The sequence below is a fragment of the Panthera tigris genome, chromosome A3 (genome assembly GCF_018350195.1).
Source record: "Panthera tigris isolate Pti1 chromosome A3, P.tigris_Pti1_mat1.1, whole genome shotgun sequence".
Classification (NCBI taxonomy): domain Eukaryota; kingdom Metazoa; phylum Chordata; class Mammalia; order Carnivora; family Felidae; genus Panthera; species Panthera tigris.
In genome coordinates this window covers 66,125,160-66,146,041 of record NC_056662.1, presented here as the reverse complement: position 1 = coordinate 66,146,041, position 20,882 = coordinate 66,125,160, and the positions used below count along the sequence as shown (strand labels likewise).

Sequence of the window (20,882 nt, the reverse complement as noted above, 5' to 3'; positions counted from 1 at the left end):
CAACAGAGCCCATAGTGGAAAGCCAAGCAGGGCCTCCCTAGAACCTGGCCTTCCCTGCTGCTCCTCCGAGCAGCCTCACATCATGCCCGTTTAGCTGAAGAGCCCAGCTGTGAAACTGTTCTCACCCTCAACTCAGACTCCTGCCTACTGAGCAGGCATTCCCTGCTCTCGGCTAAGGTCAGCATGGCCTTGCACTGTGTATACCCTTGTCCCAGGCACAGGGCACTTGGGGCCCGGGTCCTGCACATCTCTGCCTTGGCCAGACTCGCCTGATGGGCTCAGGAAGGACAGAGAGGCTCTGCTACAAACAATCTCTGGAACTTGGCTCTTGGCTCTACTTCCCTCTGCAAACAAAGAGCATCTGAACTTTGCCTGGGAGCTGTGCTTCACAGTGAAAAAGGTAAAAGTAACCCCAACCACTGGGCCATTCACTTACACAATTATTTAACCTAATTCTTAAAAAAAAATTTTTTTTAAGTTTATTATTGTGAGAGAGAGACAGAGTGTGAGCAGGGGAGGGGCTCAGAGAGACACAGAATCTGAAGCAGGCTCCAGGCTCTGAGCTGTCAGCACAGAGCCCAACATGGGGCTCGAACTCATGAACTGCGAGATCATGACCTGAGCCGAAGTCAGATGCTTAACCCGCTGAGCTACCCAGGTGCCCCTAACCTAATTCTAACAAGAGACCTAGGTGCTTGGCATTGTGATTACCACTTTACAGATGAGGGCACTGAGGTTCTGAGAGGCTGAAGGACTTGGTCATGGAGGAATAGTGAATATAGGCAAAATAGGATTCAAGTCCAGGTCACTTAGCCTTGAAGGCTGTGTTCCAACCTCTAGACACGAGCTGGCTCTGACACTGGGGCTTAAAGACCATCCCAGCCAGGGGCGCCTGGGTGGCTCAGTCGCTTGAGTGTCTGACTGACTTCAGTTCAGGTCATGATCTCCCAGTTTGTTGAGTTTGAGCCCTGTGTTGGGCTCTGTGCTGACAGTTCGGAGCCTGGAGCCTGCTTTGAATTCTGTCTCTCCCTCTCTCTCTGTCCCTCCCCTGCTCATGCTCGTTCTCTCTCTTTTTCTCAAAAATAAATAGAAACATAAAAAGAAAAAAACCCAGCCACACAGCTTCAGAGGAAAACTACAGGGAGCTCTGAGGCCCTGGGTCCTCGCCCAGCATCCCCTCCCTACCTTCTCAGCACCCTGCTGGTACCATGGGCCACCAGGCAGCCCAAGGGAATCTGGGCCAATGACCCTTGTCCCACAGCAGGAAGTCAAGCAGTCTGGTCACAGGTGGAGCTCAGCCTTAGGCCATTTGCTATCACATCCTCCACATGAATGATGACAAAAATGCCTGGTGCTGACTTACCTTTTCACAGCACTCAGCCTATCTGAGCCCTAAAATCTTCCCTTTGAGGTCACAAGGACCTGAATTATTATCCCCATTTGAGACAAGAGAAAACTGAGCCAGTGAGGGGAAGTAATCTCTAAGGCTTTCAGAACTCAAGGGATGGCAGGGCTATCTGTCGGTCTTAGATGTGTCACCTCTCCAGTCTAGTCTTGCCCTCCAGGATTGGGGATGGGGCCAGTCAGGGGAGGAGGATGGCAGGAGCTCTGTGCATCCAGAGTTCACCTGTCTGGCCTCAGACAGCAGAGCTTGTAGGATTCCCACAGCACCTGCAAAAGGCCTAGCCCAGAACCTCGGGGCAGGCAGGGCGGAGCTCTGGTCCTGGCTGACTCAGGCCTCGCCTTAGGGAGCGCAGGAATGGTGGTGGGGAGCTTCCAGGGACTTAGGGCAGGTGCGGCAAGTCCCAGCGTGGGGAAAGAGGGGCCAGAGTCTCTTGAGCTGGCCACACTATGGCCATGCCCCTGATCCCTCAAGCCCACTTGAGGAACGAGGCAGCAAACTTCATGCTGGGAGCGAGAGGGAACGAATGCAGAGAAATAATTCACTGCCCCACTCTCATTGGGGTAATGGATGACAGAAACGCTGTCTTCCTGTCTTTCCAGGGGCATCTGGAGACAGAAGAGGCTGGATCACCTGGCCAGGACTGCTTCAGAAATTACATCCCCAGGAATTACATCACAGGAGCCAAAGTTCGTTTAGGGCAGTTTCCCCCCTTGCTGCTGGGGTGCCCAAGGAGGAAAGCGTTCTGGGGAGATGGAGCAATGAGAGCCTGGAACTCCGGCCTATGAAGAAAGCATGACCACGGGCAAGAGCCAGTGAGGAGCAGGGAAGCCTGGCCAGAGAGGCGCGAGGAAACCCCAGAGCCTGTCCTTGGGACAGCAGGGTGGGGGCCTCCCACAGACACAGGTGCAGGGATGCAGCATGCCTGTCCACTCCTGGCCGATGCTCTTGAGCTGTCTCTTGCAGTGAGACAGGCTGCATCAAAGCATCCACACTCCTGGCTCAAGCAAGGGGCGGGCAAGGAGAATGAGTCAGCCTGTGGCCGAGGCTAGTGACCCTCCCACCATTAAAGTCAGGGGACCTCATGGTCCTCCTGGGAGGGCTCTCAGTGACTTGACCATTCCATTAGTCCCTCCTGGGTTCCTTGCCTTCCCCAGGCATCCTTGTTCCCTTGGAGATGCAGAAGGACTCCTGAGAGGTGGCAGGGCAGAGACAGGCTCAGAGAGAGAGGGGTGTAGGCACCTCAGATTCCTCTCCACCAAGCCCATGGAGCCCTTCTGAAACACTGTCACCTGGGGGCCAACTCCTCTGCTTCCTTTCTCATGTTTCCTCAGAGCAGGCAAGTCGAGTTCAGGCTTCCCCTCCGTAACGAGATTCTTCTGCCTGTAAATTAAGTGCTGAACGCCCAGGCTGAGTGAGTAGGGTTTCTGGCTACCTGGTGGGGAGGCTGAGACCTAGCTGGCAAAGACTGTTAGGATCTGCTCCTGAGATTTCACTGGGAATTTCCATCTGCAGAGAGCATGGCATTTTCTTTCTGTACCTGGCAGTCTCCTGAAGCAACCTGGCCCTCCGTGAGCCTAGTGGAGGTGGCTGCCTGCAGGGCTGGGGTTTGATGGCACAGACACTTCTGGGGCACTGCTGAGGCACAGTGGAGACTTCCCTGGCAAAGCACCGCTAAGCTGGTGTCTCTTTCCTGCCTGTTGGGTAGAAAAGCCTGAGCTGAGCCCAGGGTGGAGCCTGAACCATGGAAATGCCTCCCATCACATCCAGGGCAGGGAGGGTGGCAGGACCCGGAGAGTAGAGAACCTGCTTCGGGGCCAAAGTTCATTTTCTTAGAAATGCCAGGACCCTGCCTCCTAAAAGCAATCACCTTCCACTCCCAGAAGCTTTCTCTGGCCTGTCCTCAAAGTTCCTGTCCCCATGCACACAGCCCTAGGGAGAGGCCCTGAGGCTGGCCCCCCTGGTGTTTGACGATCCTGCCCTAAGGACTGTAAGGCTGAAGGTGGCACCCACACAGCTCACCGAGGGACCCAGAGCTCTCCTGGCCCAGCCTGTGGGTGGCTGTGCTCTTAGGGGAGGGGTGCCTCTCCTCTCCTTGCCCCTATCAGACAAAGGCTGATGTCCTTAGAGAACCACCGTGGTGTGGCAAGGCCAGGATGCACTCCTTGGGAACCTGCCTTGGCAATGACTAACTGCATGGGGGTCTGGATGGGTATCAGTTCCCCTTCACATTTTTTTCTCTGGATGGTTCTCCAAGAATGCACCCACCTCCAGAGTTCATGAAGGTTGAGACAACTGATGTGTCTCCGTCACTCTATTATTTTTATGGCAAATCCCTTACATAAATGCCAAGTTGACTTAGACCAACAGGTAGTGGTTCCCCTGATGTTGCACCATGGTAAAGAACATCTAAAGGTCACGTGTGTGCTTGGTGAGAAAAAGTTCTGTGATTGATTAGCAATGTCTGTCACGGGTATGGGACTGGAGATTAGAGGCTTATACGTTGTTCTGCCTTCTCTGATGTTGCACTGAAGACTTTTAGGAGCACTTTCACATGTGCCACCTCATTTGATTAGAAGTGACCTAGGAATGATGTAGATTATTATTCATTTACAAAAGGAGACATCAGGAACATGGAAGTTAAGTGTGTCTTTTCCTAAATCACCCAAGTGAATTGGGGCCAGAGCCAGGATTAGATCCTAGATGTCCTGAGTTTGAAGCCAGCACAGGGAAGGCACTCACATCAGGGAATGCTGGTGATCAACATACCAAAGTGTTCCTTCCTGTGTCTTTGGGGAAAGAGTGCTTAGTAAATCTCCAGGCTTGCAATTTGCTATTCTTCATGCATATGTGTGGGATGCTGGCAGGAACAGAGCATGTGGAAAGCAAATGGGCTGCCCACGCCAGAGCCGACTGCCCCTCTGGTTGCTTGTAACTTTCAACAGTGGGCAGGCCTGGCCCTGACTTGCTCTAATTTCATCAAATCAGCAAGGCACCCCGGGAAGAGAAAAGGGACCATTTCAGAAACATCTGCAGGGAGCCACTCTGGACAGCTATTGAGTTACCATGGAAACCCACCCTAGGAAACTGCTTCAATTTCAGGAAAATCGCTACAAACAATAATAAGCATAAATGAAAAATGGTACACTGTTACTTCAAAATTGTACTTGTTATTGGGTTTTAGGGACTGAGCCGGCAGGCACAAATCCGTGAGCGCAGTGGAAGGCAGACATCTCTGCCTGGCTGCAGGCCTGATGACAGAGCCCACATCCTCCCTCCCACCTCCCTAATCAAGTGTCTGGATGTGACCTCCGGGGAGGCATTTGTCAGAGGAACTCATGTCTGAATTGCGGGAGGAAGGAGGACGTGCCTTGCAAAAAACAAACATTTGCTGAGCAGACTGCAAGGCAACACAGAGCCATGTGGAGGGGAACATGGGCCAGGTGTGATGTCACTGCGTGGGCTTTCTTCAGCTAACGCTGAACATTCACATGGGTCCAAAGTAGATATCCTTTAAGAAATCGGGCAGCAGGAGTAATAGCTGAGCTGGGAGTCTCTACTGTAATCTGTTTTCAGGGACTCTTGGGCTGGAAAGGACCTTGTAAAGATGACTTGGCCCAGCTCCTCCCCCAAGTGGTGTTTCCATTCTGTTGGCAGTGTCTTCAGCAGACGGTTCCTGAGTTTGTACTTGGACTATTCTAAGAGCTGTACGGTTTTTCCTGACACTGAGCGGAAATCGAACTCCCTGTGGCTTCTCGTGAACGAATCAGACCCCTTTTGGCAATGATAACCCTCCAGCCATCTGGAGTCAGTCTGATCCCTCTGTGTTCTCCATGTGGCAGGTGTCAGTGACGCCCTTATGGTTGCTCCCCTTAAAGAACTGTCAAAGGGGGACATCTGGGGTGGAACCTGGACCCTGACAGGGGAAGACCGTGTAGCTAATGGTATGCTCATGAATTATACTTCAAAAATCACTGTGCATGTGCAGGCCTGTACACATTCGGATCATTACATTTATCCTGATACTGGCTCTCTCAAAGCAGCTAAGGAAGGAAGGGAAAAAAATGGCTATCCCTAGTCTACTATACCAACTGTTGGAGCAGGTATTCAGTAAATGTTTCCTGCACCAGAGAATCCCCACTGCACAGATAAGTAAAACTGAGGTTCAGAGAAGCCCACAATCACCCAGAAAGAGAATGGCAAGGCCAGGCCAAGAACACCAGCATCCTGCTCTCTGCCTCCAAACCTTCCCACGGAAAGTCACCAAGCCCTGGGCACCCACGTCCTGAGCGCCATGTTGCCGGACTGGGGGCCGCTGGGCCCTCGTACCACCCCAGGGGCCATTTTCCATGTGTGCTTGAGTCAGGGCTGACATGACAGCCCATCTCAGGACATCCTCTAAATGACACCAAAGAGGCACAGAGCTCCTCTTAAATGGGAGAGGCAGCCTGGTGATCACGGAGGCACTGGAGACTCCCAGAAAGCAGAGCATTTGCCTAGTGTGTCCAGGGCAAGGGTCTGATGAGGAATAGCGAAATGCCTTTGGGGCTACACTGCTTTACCGAAACTTACAGCAAAAAGGAAGTCACAAGGAATATCAACCAAACCTACATTTTTTCATCAACTCAGCCAGGCTCTGATTGAAGGGGAATGGTCCTGCCTCCGTAAGACACTTGTGTCTCCCAACAGAGCAGGGAGGAAGCCACCTCCCCCCAAGCACCGGGGAACAGGGGCGGCAGGGCACCTGCAGACAGTGGAGAGGGTGAGAGGGCAGAAGGGCCCTGATGCCTTTCTCGGGGGCCGGGGGGCTGACTCACCAGGCTGTGCATGATGCGCACACCGTCGGGGTTCACCGTGAGTGCCTCCTTGTACAGCTGCTTGGCCTCCTCCAAGCTGCCCTTCATCTCGGCTAGCCGGCCCCGCATGTAGAGTACCGAGTGTGAGGTGGGAAAGAGGCCCGCTGCCTCCTGGATGCAGAAACCCGCTTCCTTGAGGTGTCGCTGCTCCATGAACAGCTCAGCTGTGAAACCAGAAGGACAGTGGGAGGTGACAGCGGTAGGAAAAGCCAGAGGCAGAGGACCCCTCCCTGCATCTGACTGGCAGCCCCCAGAGTGGAGGGTCTCAGGTGGTGGAAGCCATCCCTCGAGTCACAGCATGGGCGGGGCTGGCTCTGGGCCGTGGGGGCAATAGCAGAGAATGGTTTCCGAACCATTCAGGCACCGCGCTACATGTTCCACATGGACCGTCTCCACTGACGCTCACAGCAGCTTGTAGAACAAGCACTTTTATTACCCTGCTTCAGGGAGGAGGAAACTGGGGCACAGAGAGGGTAGGGAAGTGACTTTAAGACCACAGGGAGAGTCAGCTGTGGACCTAGGGTTTGCATCAGGTTGTCTTGACCTCCAAGCTTGGCAGTGGGGGCACGGGTGGCGTCTGTAAAGGTGAGGTGGCTTTCTGCAGTGTCCCTCACTTCACCTGGTGACCCTGAGTCTCGGGGTGGGGGATGGAAGCTGATCAGGAGGATGCAGGTGTGTGCTACCACAAGGCCCACACTCCTTGAGACCGTGGGCCAAGGCCTGCTTCTGCAAAGTGTCTACTCTCATCTGACTCTCCTAGGAGGTGCTCTCATGAGCCCTGTGCTAACAAACCAGGCTGAGGGAGGCAGGGCGTCACTCTAGTCCCTCAGTGGAAAGGGGTGAGGCAGAGCTGGGCTCCTAGCAGCTCCGGCCTCTCTCCAAAGCCCAGGGCTTTCTGCCACACTGAGAGAATAGGTAATGCACGTGCCTTTTACCAACAAGCAGGAAAGATCTGTCCCACAACCAGTTTGCCCTCTTCCCTGCAGATCTGTGGAAAATGGGGCCATCTCTCCGATCTCAGGCCAGCCCACATAAAGGCGCATTTCAGATCCACGCTGCACAGGTACACACCCACAACAGGCACTTTTAGAAACAGGCCGGCTGGGCTTGCAGCACGGCCTCGTGGCCCCCTCAGCCTTCCTCTCCGGCAGCCCTGGGCTCAGCTGCCCCTCCCGGGGCTGGTGCCTGCACACAGATGGGAGCACAGAAGGGCACGCAGCGCCTGGCTTGTGGCTCTGCCAGGAGCTGTTCCTAGCACAGGCCAAGGGCTGAGGTTACACTAATTCAGGTTACACTAATTCAGGTCTGGGGCGGGTAGATAACAGACATCCCCAAAGAAGCTCCCAGAACAAGGTGGAAAACCTGGGCCCAGGCATCGTCTTCCTGTTTCAACAAGAAGCAGGAAGGAAGCCTAAGGCCTCAACTGCAGCACACAGCATTTGGGGGTACTCAGCGTGAATGTTGCCTAAGGTTCATTGTGTAATCAAAGTAGCTTGCCACATCCTACAATACTACAGAGGCCTTTTTGAGCAAGGGTATGCTTTTTGTCTCTAGAGGAGATGAGAATTTGGAAGAACTAAGTAAACACAGAGGAGCCAGGCCCCCAGGATAAGGCTAAAGAGAAACGCAGGCTCTTGTCCCTGTAGACAACCTGAACTGCAGAGTCCCAAGGCAGAAAGTGCAGGAAGGTGAGGCCAGGAAGGGCAGCCTTAGAGCCCAGGGCCTTGCAGGGAGGGGTTTGTCTAACTCTGTCTAAGCTCTCCTCTGCTGTGCTGTCACGTTCTCTTCTGGAGCTGCTGCCTGGGGCTCTGAGCAGGGTGCCTTCATAACTGAGGGCCCAGTGTGCAATTACAATGTGCTGACCATGTGCCTGGCCCACCCCCATGAGAAGGATAAAGAGGGGAGGTGGGGCAGCGGAGCGACCAAACTGCTGGAGGGAGCCAGGGCAATGGAGCGCCAAGTGCCAATTCTGAAAACTCTGGGCACTCCGAAGGGGTCAGGTCAGCTGTGCTGGTGTGGCCAGGGAAGTCTTCCTGGGGGGAGGCAACGCTGGAACAGGGGCCTGAAAGTACAGGGGTGCTTAGACAGGCAGACAAAAGGGAGGTTGTGCAGACCTGGAAGGCTGGGCTCCACTGTGACCTGCCCGAACTCCCCAGGGTCACTGGAGGAGAGGGGGAGAAGCAGAAGGAGGCGTATGGTGTGAGTGCCAGAGGCGGGGAGGCCTGTCCTGCACCAGCCCCTGTAGCTGCTTCCTCTACCACCAGGAGCTCAGCTCAGAGGCTAGGCTCTCCACTCCCATAGACCTTGCCCAGCAGGCCCAGCCCACCTGCCTGCCTGCCTGGTCCTGGCATGGCTCATTAAGCTGTTTACAACTTGCCGTCCTGTCTCCTGAGTCCCTGTCTCTGGAGGCTGCTCCTGGGGTCTCCCTTGGTGACTCCTCACAGTGCCTTCGTATCAACAGATTTCAATTACAGGGATCCCCACCTCCTTCTTTCCTTGTGGCCCTAGCCCTTGTCAGGCTGGCCATACAGCAGAGAACATGCCCTGAAAAATAGGTAGGGCTGCTTTGGTCCAATGGACTTCATTACCAGTTAGGCAGGAAACCAGATGACACAGAACAGAGCCAGAGAAGTAAGGTCTCCTGAGGGCTCCTGGCTGCCTTGCAGACAGTCCCTGGCATGCTCAGACTCCAGGGTGGGGCCTCTGACCTGCAGACAGGCCCACAGGTCTGGGGGCTGCAGTACACCCCTTCTTCCTAGCCTCAGCGTCCCTGGGCAACTGTTTTACCAAACATGGTGCTCCCCAGACAGTCAGCCAGCCTATGCTCTGGCTGTAGCGTGGCACCACACCCGTGCACTGCCCTGATTTCTTGACCTCCTGGCCTTGACTGCTAGGGCCCCAAGGTGCCCACCCATCCGGGCCTCCCCCTGCCAGGGCTGGAGGAACACTCCCTGTTACTGGACTTTCCTTGAATTCTCACGGTCCAGTTCACCACCCCAGCAAACAGACCTAGCTGTCCCCAGTGTCGAGGGCCCCTCTCCCATCCCCTCAGCTCATTTTCTCTCCCTCCCGATTTCCCTACTTCTCTCATCTCCTCTCTGCCTGCTCTTGACCTCTCCTCCTACCTCTCTGTCTCAGCTTTTCTCCCTCTTCTGTCCATCTCTCTCTACCAGCCCCCCCTCTGTGCTTCTCCCGGCAGGCTCCTAATGGAAAACATCTGTTCCCTGGAGCTTTGCAACAGTCCCTTTTATTGTTTTTTTTTTCTGAGGCATCCTGATCTAACCCTGCACCCTGAGCTGGTTCCAGTCTTTCGGCCAGAGCAAAGCCCCACCCCACCCCCAGGTTGGGGGATGAACTCACTTTTCACCGGCTATTTGCACACCCTCTTTGCAAGGAGGGCCTTGCCCTTGGACTAGTTCTAAGCTGAGGAGCAGGGGGAGGGAGGGCCCAGGGTCACGTCTAAGGCCTTTCAGGAGCCTCCCCATGTGAGAGTGCACTTGGCACTCAGGCTAAAGGCAGAGGCCCCTCAGGGAAAAGCTTAGGAGAGAAGTTAAGGTTAAGCCCTTAGCTAGCCTTGAACCCCAGAAGGGATCACCAAAACTATCCCCCTAAAGGAAACAGGTGTCCTCCTCATGGAGCAGACCATCAGGACATATGGACACCCCGAATAAAGGTGACAGAAGGGAGGCGGACAAGGAAGGAAAGAGAGAGACAATCATGGAACCGAAAGAATAACACTGAGAATCCGAAGGTCTGAAGGCATTTTGCAGGTTGGTCTGAGACCCTCCATCCCAGGGACCCAGAGAGGGGGCCCAATTTACCTCAGGCCACAAGGGAATCAAAGCTGCAGGGCCTGGGCTCCTGACTTCCTGTCCCTGAATGCTCTCCTCACTATCTCTGCAGCTGGGAGGAGGGGGTGCAGGCAGAGGAAAGAAGAAAAAGCCAGAGCAAGAGAAGAGGGTACGTGGGAAGGAGGCACAGAAGGCAGGAGGGAGAAGGGCGGGGAGCTGGGACAGAGGGGAGCGTGAGGGAAGACAAAGAGAGGGATGAGGAGGAATGGAAGAAAAGCACGAGAGGAGGTGGGCGGGGGGCACTGGTGAGGCTGTTTCTCCCTTGACTGCAATGTTATAATAAACATGACCGTCAGACACTGCCCTGGCCACCCACCCCAGTTCTCCAGTCTGCCCAGCTGACAGCGCGACAGCCGTTACCTGCCAGTGCCCAGGGCCTCCTGAGTACTGTCCCCATAGAAGGCTGGGTCTCCCATCCCGAGATGCCTTGGGCAAAGGGTTTCCGGGCACAGATTCAGCCTGGACCAGTGGGGTTACTGGCTCTTGCTCGACGGATCTGTTTAGCAGTTGGAGCTCTGTGCCCAGTGCCCAGACGTGGTGAATCCGCCATTTGGGAGCTGGGACTTGGGCCAACTTCCCCCCGCTGAGGGAAAGCCCATGGCCGCCCATGAATGCCCTGGATATCCAGGTTAAGGGATCTCTTCCCTACATCTGTCTCCCTTTCTCTAGCACACTGTTAGCTCCCAGAGACATGAGCTTCAGTGAAAGAGGGAGGTGGGCCATCTTGCTCTTCTGGAAGGCACCTCTCGACACACAGGATCCTGGAGCATCTGTTAGTCCTGGTGCCTCTCCCATCATCACACAGACCCTCTGCTAAAGAGGCAACATTCCTGGAATGGATCTCTCAAGTGGAAGCCCTCCGTGATGCTTCTCACATCTGACTGGGATGGGCGGAGGCTTGAAGAGGCTTGAAGAAGGGCAGCCCTTCATTCAGTAAGTGCTCAGCAAATGCTGGCTGGTGATGCTGGTAGCTTATGGAGTGCAGACTGCTCCAGAATCCTCCCATTCTCAGAATAAAGAACCTGGCACACTTTCTTCCTTCCCTTTCTGGCTGTGGCTGCTGTCCCTCAATCTATCCCCACTTTCTCCTATAATGACAGAGCCCCTGCTTTTTAACAGGGCTTATAGGCAACCAGGACGGTGACATTTCCCACAGTCCTATGCAGCTAGTTGCTGTCATGTGACTAAGTTCTGGCTGGTGGATCATGAGGGGAAGTGATTAGTGCAAATTCCAAAATATGCCCTGACTGGGAGGGGGTGTCTCCTTCTCCCACTCTTCCTGGTTATGCCTGGGAAGGTGCATGTGGTGAAGAGCCATCATAGATCACAGGGGTGAGAGTGACTCCCCAGGTAGAGCAGAGCCAATGAAATGGAAGGAACCTGGGTCCCTGGACCAGGAGAGCACAGCTGTCATCCCAGTCAAGGCCTCCATCTCTGAGTTGTTACAATGGCTTCTGAGTTGTTACAGTGGCTTCTGCAAGGTAGACGCTTTGTTTTTCTTACAAAGCGTCTACTTTGCAGAAGCCACTGCCATTTTGGATTGGTCACACACACCCAAACTTGTCTCCTAATGCCACTCTGCCCAACCCTTACTTGGCACCACGTTCGTGGCATTCAGATTTTGTTCTTGAGAGTTCTCTGTAGGCTGAATATCTAGGATAACATCCAGAGAAGAAAGGCTAATGTGCAAGTTATCGAAAGGCATGTGTTTACACCGATAATTCCCAAGCCTAATTACAGGCTTACTCCTTCCCTGGAGTTACCAGGATGCACTAGCATCCGGAGCATAAAGCAGCATACTTGAGAAATGCAAGCAGGTTTGTGAAATGCAAAAATGTGTTCATTTGCTGATGGTAGTAAACAACATGCGTCATTAAACCAAAGGCTTTGGGAACTCTAGAGTAGGCAATGCACAACTCCGATCTGATCGCCGGGTTGCTGATGTGCCCCTTGAAGTTGGTGAAGGCCCAGTGTGGGCAGCTTCCTACCCCAAGCACATGTAGGGGCCGGGGCTCCGGTGTGCCTCTTGGGAGCCGTTACGGCTTCATGTCTTAGCAGATGACAGGGGGCTCTCTGCCTAAGGGGAGGCTTTTTTTAATATCCCTCTGGAGTTTTCAACATTCCTTTTCCTACTCAGGATGCAACAAGCCGGCTGTGGAACACAGCTCCCACACATCCCTAGCATCCTAAGGGACCCTCCTATGCTAGCTGTGGCAATGTTTGCATTATTAAAATGCTTCCCTGTTTAGCCTGTAAATCCTGGCCCAACTGTCCCCCTCCGCCACATTCAGAACCTATGGTGGGGGAGTAGGGGGAGTACTGCATGCTAATAGGACCATATGTGAAATCCAGGCAGCGGGAAACCTCAGATTCCCAGGTAACCACATTCTGCCTCTGACTTGCAATGTCCGCCAGTCTCCAGAACCATCTACTTGCAGTGCCTTCTGCATCTCCCCTGGATGTCTGTAGGCGCCACCCCCTGGGTAGAGATGGGCACTCAGGGTAACCAGAAAACAGGCGAGGAGCTTCACTCGGGCAGTTCTTGATCAGAAGGCCATGTTGGCCTGGTGCGTTTCTAGGATTCCACTTATTTATTTTTTTTAATTTTTTATTTTTGAGAGGGGGGTAAGGGGCAGAGAGAGAGAGAGAGGGAGAGAGAGGATCCGAAGCAGACTTCTGCTGAGGGCAAAGAGCCCGATATGGGGCTCGAACTCCCAAACCATGAGATCATGGCTTGAGCCGAAGTCGGACGCTTAACCGACTGAGCCACCCGGGAGCCTCTAAGGATTGCACTTATTGTGCTACCTTCCTTTTTCTTCTTCTGCTGCTGCTATTCTGTGTCATTCAGGTACATTGATGGCCTTGATTCTTTCCCCTTTCACTTGAACCCACCTCTCACCCCGGCTTAGATGAAATTCTCAAACCCAGCAAGTGCCTCCCTGGAATCCTTAGTGGAGGCTCAAGGACGGTCACCACTGGGGGCCATCCTGCTTCTGTCTCCAGCACGACTATAGTGGATGGGACAGAGACCAAGCACCATTTACTGGTGTCCCACGCTGCACTAACTGCTTTACACACGTCAGCTTATAGCTCATGATCAGGACAGACAGAAAGGGGCTGGCATTAGAATCCAAGCTCTGTGGGGCACCTGGGTAGTTCAGTTAGTTGAGTGTCCAACTCTTGATTTCAGCTCAGGTCATGATCCCAGGGTTGTGAAACCGAGCCCTGCATCGAGTTCCACACTCTGGAGGCTGCCTGAGCTTCTCTCTGTCTCTCTCTCCTTCTGCCCCTCTGGCTCTTGTCTAAAATAATAATAAAAAAAGAACCCAGCTGTGTGTGACCCTGAAGCTGCCTGCCTCCCCAACACTAACTGTCCCTCAAATTCCCCGGTGGCAGTGGTGCCAGTTACCTATCAAGAGGCCACCTGAGGGGCAGTCGGTTAGGCATCTGACTTCTGCTCAGGTCATGATCTCACGGTTTGTGGGTTCAAGCTCCACACTGGCCTCTAGCTGACCGCTCAGAGCCTGGAGCCTGCTTTGGATTCTGTCTCCCTCTCTCTCTGCCCCTTCCCTGCTCATGCTTGGTCTCGATCTCTCTCTCTCTCTCTCTCTCAAAGATAAACATTAAAAAAAATTTAAAAAAAATAAAGAGGGAATGGCCATCCCAGTGTTATCAGCCCTCTGCTTTCAATGAACTACACTGCCAGCCCTCACCTCTTCTCTGTGAGCCTCTAGGGTTTGAGTACTAACTGGTTTTACTCAGGGGAAGATGGGCAAGAAGGAGGGATGGGCCTGTTTTTGAGACTAAGAAGACTATCCATCTATGTGGTCTTTCTTCAAATCTTCTTACACTTATATTTGCTGACAGATAGCCTCTCCCAGGTAGGCAGGCAGGTCCTCTCCCCATTTGGTGCAGAAGGAAGCCCATAGCCAGACAGATTAAGTGACTTTTCTTGGGCCAAGCAAAGAAGAGCTGGAACCAGGGCTCCAGGTTTCTGATCCCCAGGCCTTTCCATGAGTACTACAGTCTACCCAGGCCTTGGCAGGGGCCCTCACAGCCCCACACTCCTTCCTCCAGGGCAGGGCACGGCTGAGAGGCCTGCAGGTGGGCAGGTGGGTGTCACTGGGGCCGGAGACACTCACCAGCCTGGAGCCAGATCTGTTCCAGCGTGGTCCACAGCTGCATGGGGCCCTGCTTCAGGACTGAGCTTGGCACAGTCAGCTCTGACATGGCCTCCTCCAGCCGGGAGGCCGCGATGGATGATGCGCGCCGAGACCCTGCAGAGCAAGAGGGGAGAGGGCTGAGCAGCACAGTCCGAGCAGTGACTGGAGCAGCCCCACGGCTGGGCAGCTGCAAAACAGCTCACAGAGCACCGGGAAGGGCCCTCTTTGTACCCTCACCCATGGCTGGGATTGAGGAGTGTCAGGCAGCAAGCCTGCTTCCAAGAGTCTATCACTAGAGAAGATAGTCATAAATGTTGGCAAAGGTGCCTGCACTACTGAAAAGAGAAATGATCTGAATGTCTAACGATAGGGAGTGGTTCAAAATAAGTGAGGGTACGTTCGCACAAGACCCTGCAGTCATTAAAATAATGACACATAGATCTGGAAACCGATGTAGAAGGATGTTCACATTATATAGTTAGGTGAAAACAGCATGTTAGAAAAGGGTATGATTATTTATTTATGTTTATTTATTAATTTTGAGAGAGAAAGAGCATGAGCAGGCAAAAGGCAGAGAGAGAGGGATAGAGAGAATCCCAAGCAGGCTCTGTGCTGGCAGCACAGAACCCGATGCAAGGCTTGAACCCACGAACTGTGAGATCATGACCTGAGCTGAAACCAAGAGTTGGACGCTTAACCAATAGAGCCACCCAGGTGCCCCTGGTCACATTTGTATAAGAAAGAAATAGGGACCTAGAGAAAAGGTCTGAAAGGCCATTATTAAGGTCTGGATTTTGAAACGGTGGATGATTTTTCTTTTCTTCCTTTTGCTCTTTGCTTTCTGTTTTCACCAGTGCATGTTATCGTATCTGATATAGAAGGGTCCCACTTGAGGTTGTGCTGTGAGGGATCCTTGGGTAGCAACTCAGGTCAGACCCTGTGCCCTCCGGAGAACCTCCCCGGTGGCAGTTCTGGGTGACACGGGTCCCTGTTGAGGATATATAAGCCATTGACATTTACAATTCACATGCAGGTGAAATGTGAGCACTTTCTCTCTCTCTCTCTCTCTCTCTCTCACTCTCTCTGTCTTTCTTTCTCTCTCTCAGAGGCAATAAAGGCTCCAATAAACTCAGGAGACCTCGGGGCAAACCACAGATGGTTTCAGTTTATAAGACAAGTGCACGTGGAGTCCTAATAATTGGCTCATGGTTCTTTCCTCCCTAACTGCAAGGGCGCTATGCCCTCCTTCACCATTCTCTCCTTGGAGCCAGCAGCTCCACATTCAGCCCAGCGCCCCCTCAGATGTGCCTCCAAGTCAAGTCAGGTGCAGGGCTTGGCATCGGAAATCAGCTCCATCAGTGACAACAAAGATGCATCTCGGTTCGTGTCCGCAGAGGTGGAAAAAATGAGCAATGCCACTAAACGCAACTGCTTCACACTCCATTCGGGTGACTAATTCTTCTTGTGCCTTTGCTTTTCTGCTTTAATCAGGGCCTCCTTTCAAACAGTTCTCTATGGGCTTAGAGTTATAAATTTGAGCTCAGCTCATTCCTTTCTACTTGACTCCACTCCATCTACTAAGGACATTTTAATGGCAGACATTGGCCTTGAGTTTAGCCTAAGGGGAGATGGTTTCTGTGCTCCACAGTCAACTCTCCACCCTGGCTCTCCTCTCTGCACCCCTGCCCAGGAGGCTGGGTCCGTCCCTTGCCTGATGCAGCAGTCCACTTTCCACCCCAGAGTCAGGATGGGCCCAGAAAGATGCCCGAGGGCAGCTCCTTAGTTTCTTAGCACCAGGCGCTGGGGCCACGGCTGGCCAAGAGCAGGGTGGGTTTGGCCAGACTGGGAAGATGCCACTCTCCCCAGTTTGTGCTCAGGCTGGGAGAGGGAGCGGTGGGCCCACATGGGCAGCTGCCCATGGGCACGTTCTTACCGGAGTCTGCATCATGGGCATCGGGCAGAGTCAGATGCATGCCACTCTGCTTCTTCAGTGTGACACCCTCGCCGAGGCTCCCATCCTTTTCCAGGCCTCTGAAAGGCAAGGGAAAGCCAGGCCCCAGTGAGGCAGAGGGCTTGCAAGGGAGAACAAGGGAGCCTTACACCAGGCAGGGTCTGAGGCTGAGAGTTTAGGCCTGGGAACGGAGCCAAAGCTAGGACCACTAGGAAGGGTGGAGACCACCAGAAATGGCAAGACAGATCGGGCCTCAGGCTTACCCTAGAATCTGGCTAACCCCAGAAGCTACACTGACATGCTGTTACTCCCCAGCATGTGTACACACCCACACACTCACACACCCACACACACACACCACCACTATGTGCCCGTGAGGCCATCAGTCTCCCCGCTATTCCTTAACACTACCACATTTCATCCCTGCAGCTAACATTTGCTCATGCAAACCAAGAATGTTCTTGCTGTTTGTTCTTCTGGTCCACACAACCCCCACCCCCCATCCTTTAGAACCCAGCCCAGAGCCCCTTATACAGCCAGAAAGCCTCCTGTGCCCCTCACAGCTGCCTTCTCCCCTGCCCTCCGTCAGCATGGATCCAGCAGCACATGGGTTAGAAACTCTCCCTCCTCTGAAGTCAGTGATGGTAGAAGCTCCCCCAGGACGAAAGGAGGTCTTTGCTACCTTTTGCCACCCTCACAATGTCCAGCAGAGTGCCAGGCACACAGCAGGCACCAAGATCCAGCTTCCAAGGAAAACTTGGTCTTCACGGGCTACCAGAAATACCCCCAGCTCAAGCCCCAGGGAAGGAAGGCCCAGCCACCATTCTGCATCAGGCACTCTATGTCGGGCTACCAGGGTAGCCCCAGAAGAACCAGAGGGAGGGCCCTGCGGGGGCAGATAAACAAGCATTGTACTCTCCCCTGCCCCCAATCCCCCAGGTCCTTGTGGTTCCCACACTGCTAGGGAGGTTCCTCTTTTCTCAGAGTGGGGAAGCGGGGTGGGGGGTGGGGGGAGCCACAGCTCAGAAAGGCAGCACAGCCTGTTGTGCCCATCCTGGGGCACACATACCTCCAGCCACCCCGCCTACTTCTGAGGTTGCCCTTGAACCTGCTGACCAGGGAAGCCTGGAGGAGGGCCAAGGTAAACAGGGCAGGATAGATGGCAAGCCCAGCCTGGGGCCAGAGGCTTCTGACCTTCAGGGGGTGTCAAGATGATGGTCCCAATCAAGAATGCCAGGGCCCAGGGTGTCCTTGCCATTTTAACTCATGCTCACACTGGTCTGAACTTGGGCCTGTGGGTGCACGGCCATGGTGCAGACATTAGAGGAAACCATCCACAAAACACAGCAGATCCAGGTTGATGCCTTTCCTCCCCACCCTTTTCTGCTCCCAGAGGCACCAGAGTGCGGTGCCAAAGAGCCAGAGACACCGGCCACCCCTCCTTAGCTGTGAGACCCTCAGCAAAGCATTCTAAGTCTTACTTTTGTCATCTCATTGTGTGCAGTAACAAGCAGAAGATGCCTATCTCATGAGTTTACCGTGAGGAGTACAGGAGACAACATGGGCAGGTGCCCAGCGCAGGCAGCTTCTTGTCTCACCATCCCTCCCAGCCCAAGAAGGACTCCAGAAACAGCCCATCTCAGGGGACTTTTGTCACTTGGTTCTAGGCCAACATACAGCATTGCTCCTATCCTGAAGAACCTGGCAGCCACCAGGGGAGGAGAGGTGGGGAGGAGAGTCCATGATGAGCACTTCAAAACACCTAGATCATGAAGGTTGAACTGAAGCGTCCAAGGCTGGGTGACTACAGGCTCCATGAAGGAAAGCATCTGAGCAGGGCCTGGGGACAGCATGGGCTGGCCCAGGTGGAGCTGAGGAAGGAGGGTGTTTGGGTGGGGTGGGTAGGCCAGACCTTCAGGCTGTGGATTCTGGCCTGTCCTCAGCTGCTCCGAAGCAGATTTCACAAGTCTTAGTTTCTGCTCTGTGGCTCCAGGTTCAGAAAGAATGCTTCCTATTTGACTCCAGGCAGCTGGCCTGGCTGAGCCCTGCCCCGCCCTGAGTGGGGAGCTATGGGAGGCTTCCCAAAAGAGGTGCCTGGGGAACCTAGGAGGAGCTCCACCAGGCCCTCCTATCACAGATGAGTGTGTGAGTGGTGACTTAAACAACCCTAGCAAGAACCCACAGCCCCAGCCCTGGAGAGAACATGGGGCAGCCCCACAGTTCTGCTGCCTGGAGGGGAGGCCCAGGATGGGCCCAAATGCCAAGACACGGGGCTGCAGCTCAGAGAGGCCCCACAAAGACCGCCTGGAGGAGCAGGCAACCAGCCATCCAGCCAAGAGGAGGTTCCTGCCACCTCCAATGACAGCTCCTTTCTGTAAGGGGAGCCAGACTATACACCTGAAGGCTCCATGAAGGAGTGACTGTAGCCAGGGAGTGGCTGAGCAAGGGGTATCTCAGTGCAGGCCCCGCTCATCCCAGAGTCTGGTCCTCACCCCCGTATCACCCAGCTGCCAGACAGCTCCCCATTCCCTTTCTGAAAAGTCCCTCACCCCAGAGCCTCCTTCTGGCAGCTTCCATTCACTGGGTCCTGCTCTGCCCTGGAATCTCTCAGGCCTTTCAAAGGCCTTCAGAGCGAGGCAGACCCTATTTGCCCAAGGGTTTTAACCTCATTGGATTACCCTGGAGCCTCCTCTGTAAATTTCACCACCAGAGAGACATGCCTCTGGGGATTGTGAAACCCTTTAGGGTTCCCAGAGTCCCTGTGAAAATGCAAACACATCTACCGGTGTGGGGTCCCTTAAGGCCTCCGGGAGATGATACAGCCAACAATTTCAGGGAAGGGGAGGGAGGGAGGACCAGAGGACCAGGAAGTCATGGTGCACCTGCCGGGCACAAGGCCCTTTTCTGCTTTGGGCTGCACGGTGTCCCAGGAGATTTGAGCAAAAACTTTTAGCAGATTCAGTCTGCACAAGAGTCCCTATCTGGCCCAGGAGAAACCCAGAGCCCAGGCTGGGGGCTGTGGCAGGAGATAGGATGAGTGGAGATGGTGGGTGAGTGGGGAAGAGGGGCGGGCCTTTCAGGAACTCTGCTTCTTCCTCTTCCCTCTAGCTTCCAAATGGAGCCAGGAAGAAGCAACCGGCTCAGGGCTGCGACTCAGGAGACCCAGGTTCAAGCCCCAGCACTACCATTTACCAGGTGAGTGACTGGCAAATTCTCTACGGTTCCTGAGTCTAAGTTTCCCTCCTGGGGTGAGAATAAAATCTGACAGTGTATAATATGTAAGTAACAATCCCAGAACCTGGCCCAGATGCTCAATAATAACTTCATTCTTACCCCTCAGAACTTCAGTTTCCTAAACAGGTTCTTTGTGTCCTCACAGAGGATTGTCAAAAGGTTAAAATTAGCCTACGGATGTAAAAGGCCCCAGGAGCAGTAAGTAGCACACTCTGATTCAAATATCGTCACCACCCCCAGGCATCATGACCACTCAGCTATGGGCTGTTGCCCTGGCAACCACCCCCTGTCAGTGCTGCCCTCCACCCCCTGGGCGACCCCAAGGATGATGATGGCCACTCACCCCAGCTGGGAGAAGCTGTACAGGGTCTGCCACAGCCGCAGCATTTGTCTGCAGGTCACAAGGGCTTCCTCCGGGCCTTTCAGGACCTGCTCCAGCTTCACCTTGGTGAACATCAGGCTGCAGGGAAGGACAGGAACAGTTAGCACGTCCCTGAGAGGGCCCCCTTTCCCTTGGTCTTCCTCCCAGGCTGGGAACCCAAGGGATTCTGCCCCACCGTGCTGCCCGCTCCTCTCATCCACTTGGCCCCTGATCAGATACTCTCCTGCCCCACTCTCTGAAGCACTGTTAGGTGTGTCTGCTAGTCTTGCTTTGTTTGTTCCTCTTACCCACATCCACGGTATGCACCATCCTCAGTGACCATGTGGCCATTTTTATATTCACACACCCCACAGGCCCCCAGTGAACCTTGTATATGAGAGACCCAGAAAGCAATTGCTCATCCAGGAATGGAGCTAAGCAAGGAACTGAAAAAGAAAGGTTACCTAAAGGCCAGAGTTGTGCTTTAGACCTTGCCAGCGCACAATAAATGCTCAATTAACATCTCCTAAACTGAACTGCAAACTGTTTCCTGACCCTGGATACATGAGGAGTGTCATCAGTCATGTGTTACTTTACCAAAGAATTCTTCACTGGATTTCCTAAAACAGCCAGCTCCCCTTATATGTGCAATAGGACTCAAGTGACACCAAGTCCTATTCAGTCGCCATTTAGGAACACAGTTGCTCTGCAAAGGGAGCCAGCAACTTCAGAATCTCTTTCAACCTGAAAACTGGGCGTCCTCTGAGGTCAGGATGCTGCTGGATGTGGGGATGTGGCCCTGAAGGGGGCTGGGAGGAGGGGAAGGGCTGCTCCCACCAGAAGGTGGGACCACAGGAGGGGCCGACAGCTCCCTTCCTCTGTCCTGGACATAGCAGAGACCGTTAGAACACTGCTCACCATAACTGGGGCGGGGGTGGGGGGCTGGGAGACCTGCTGTGCCAGGTGTTGACCTTTCAGTTGTCAGGGAGTATTGGGGTCCCAGGGGAGGGTCAAGGCAGCCGGGGACACTAAGGACATTCAAGGCAGTGGCGATTCACTAATGG

The 20,882-nt window shown here is 53.9% G+C and overlaps 1 protein-coding gene across 1 annotated transcript in view; it reads right to left on the bottom strand.

Moving 5' to 3' along the window:
* Nucleotides 1-20,882, bottom strand: part of TTC7A (tetratricopeptide repeat domain 7A) — a 120,307-nt gene that overhangs the window by 7,768 nt on the left and 91,657 nt on the right. Inside the window, exons 16-19 of the mRNA XM_015538689.2 lie at nucleotides 19,801-19,917; nucleotides 16,206-16,303; nucleotides 14,252-14,386; nucleotides 6,220-6,422 (exon numbers count right to left, since the gene is read on the bottom strand). Of these exons, the coding sequence (XP_015394175.2) occupies nucleotides 6,220-6,422; nucleotides 14,252-14,386; nucleotides 16,206-16,303; nucleotides 19,801-19,917 (553 nt within the window). The remainder of the gene's footprint in view (nucleotides 1-6,219; nucleotides 6,423-14,251; nucleotides 14,387-16,205; nucleotides 16,304-19,800; nucleotides 19,918-20,882) is intronic.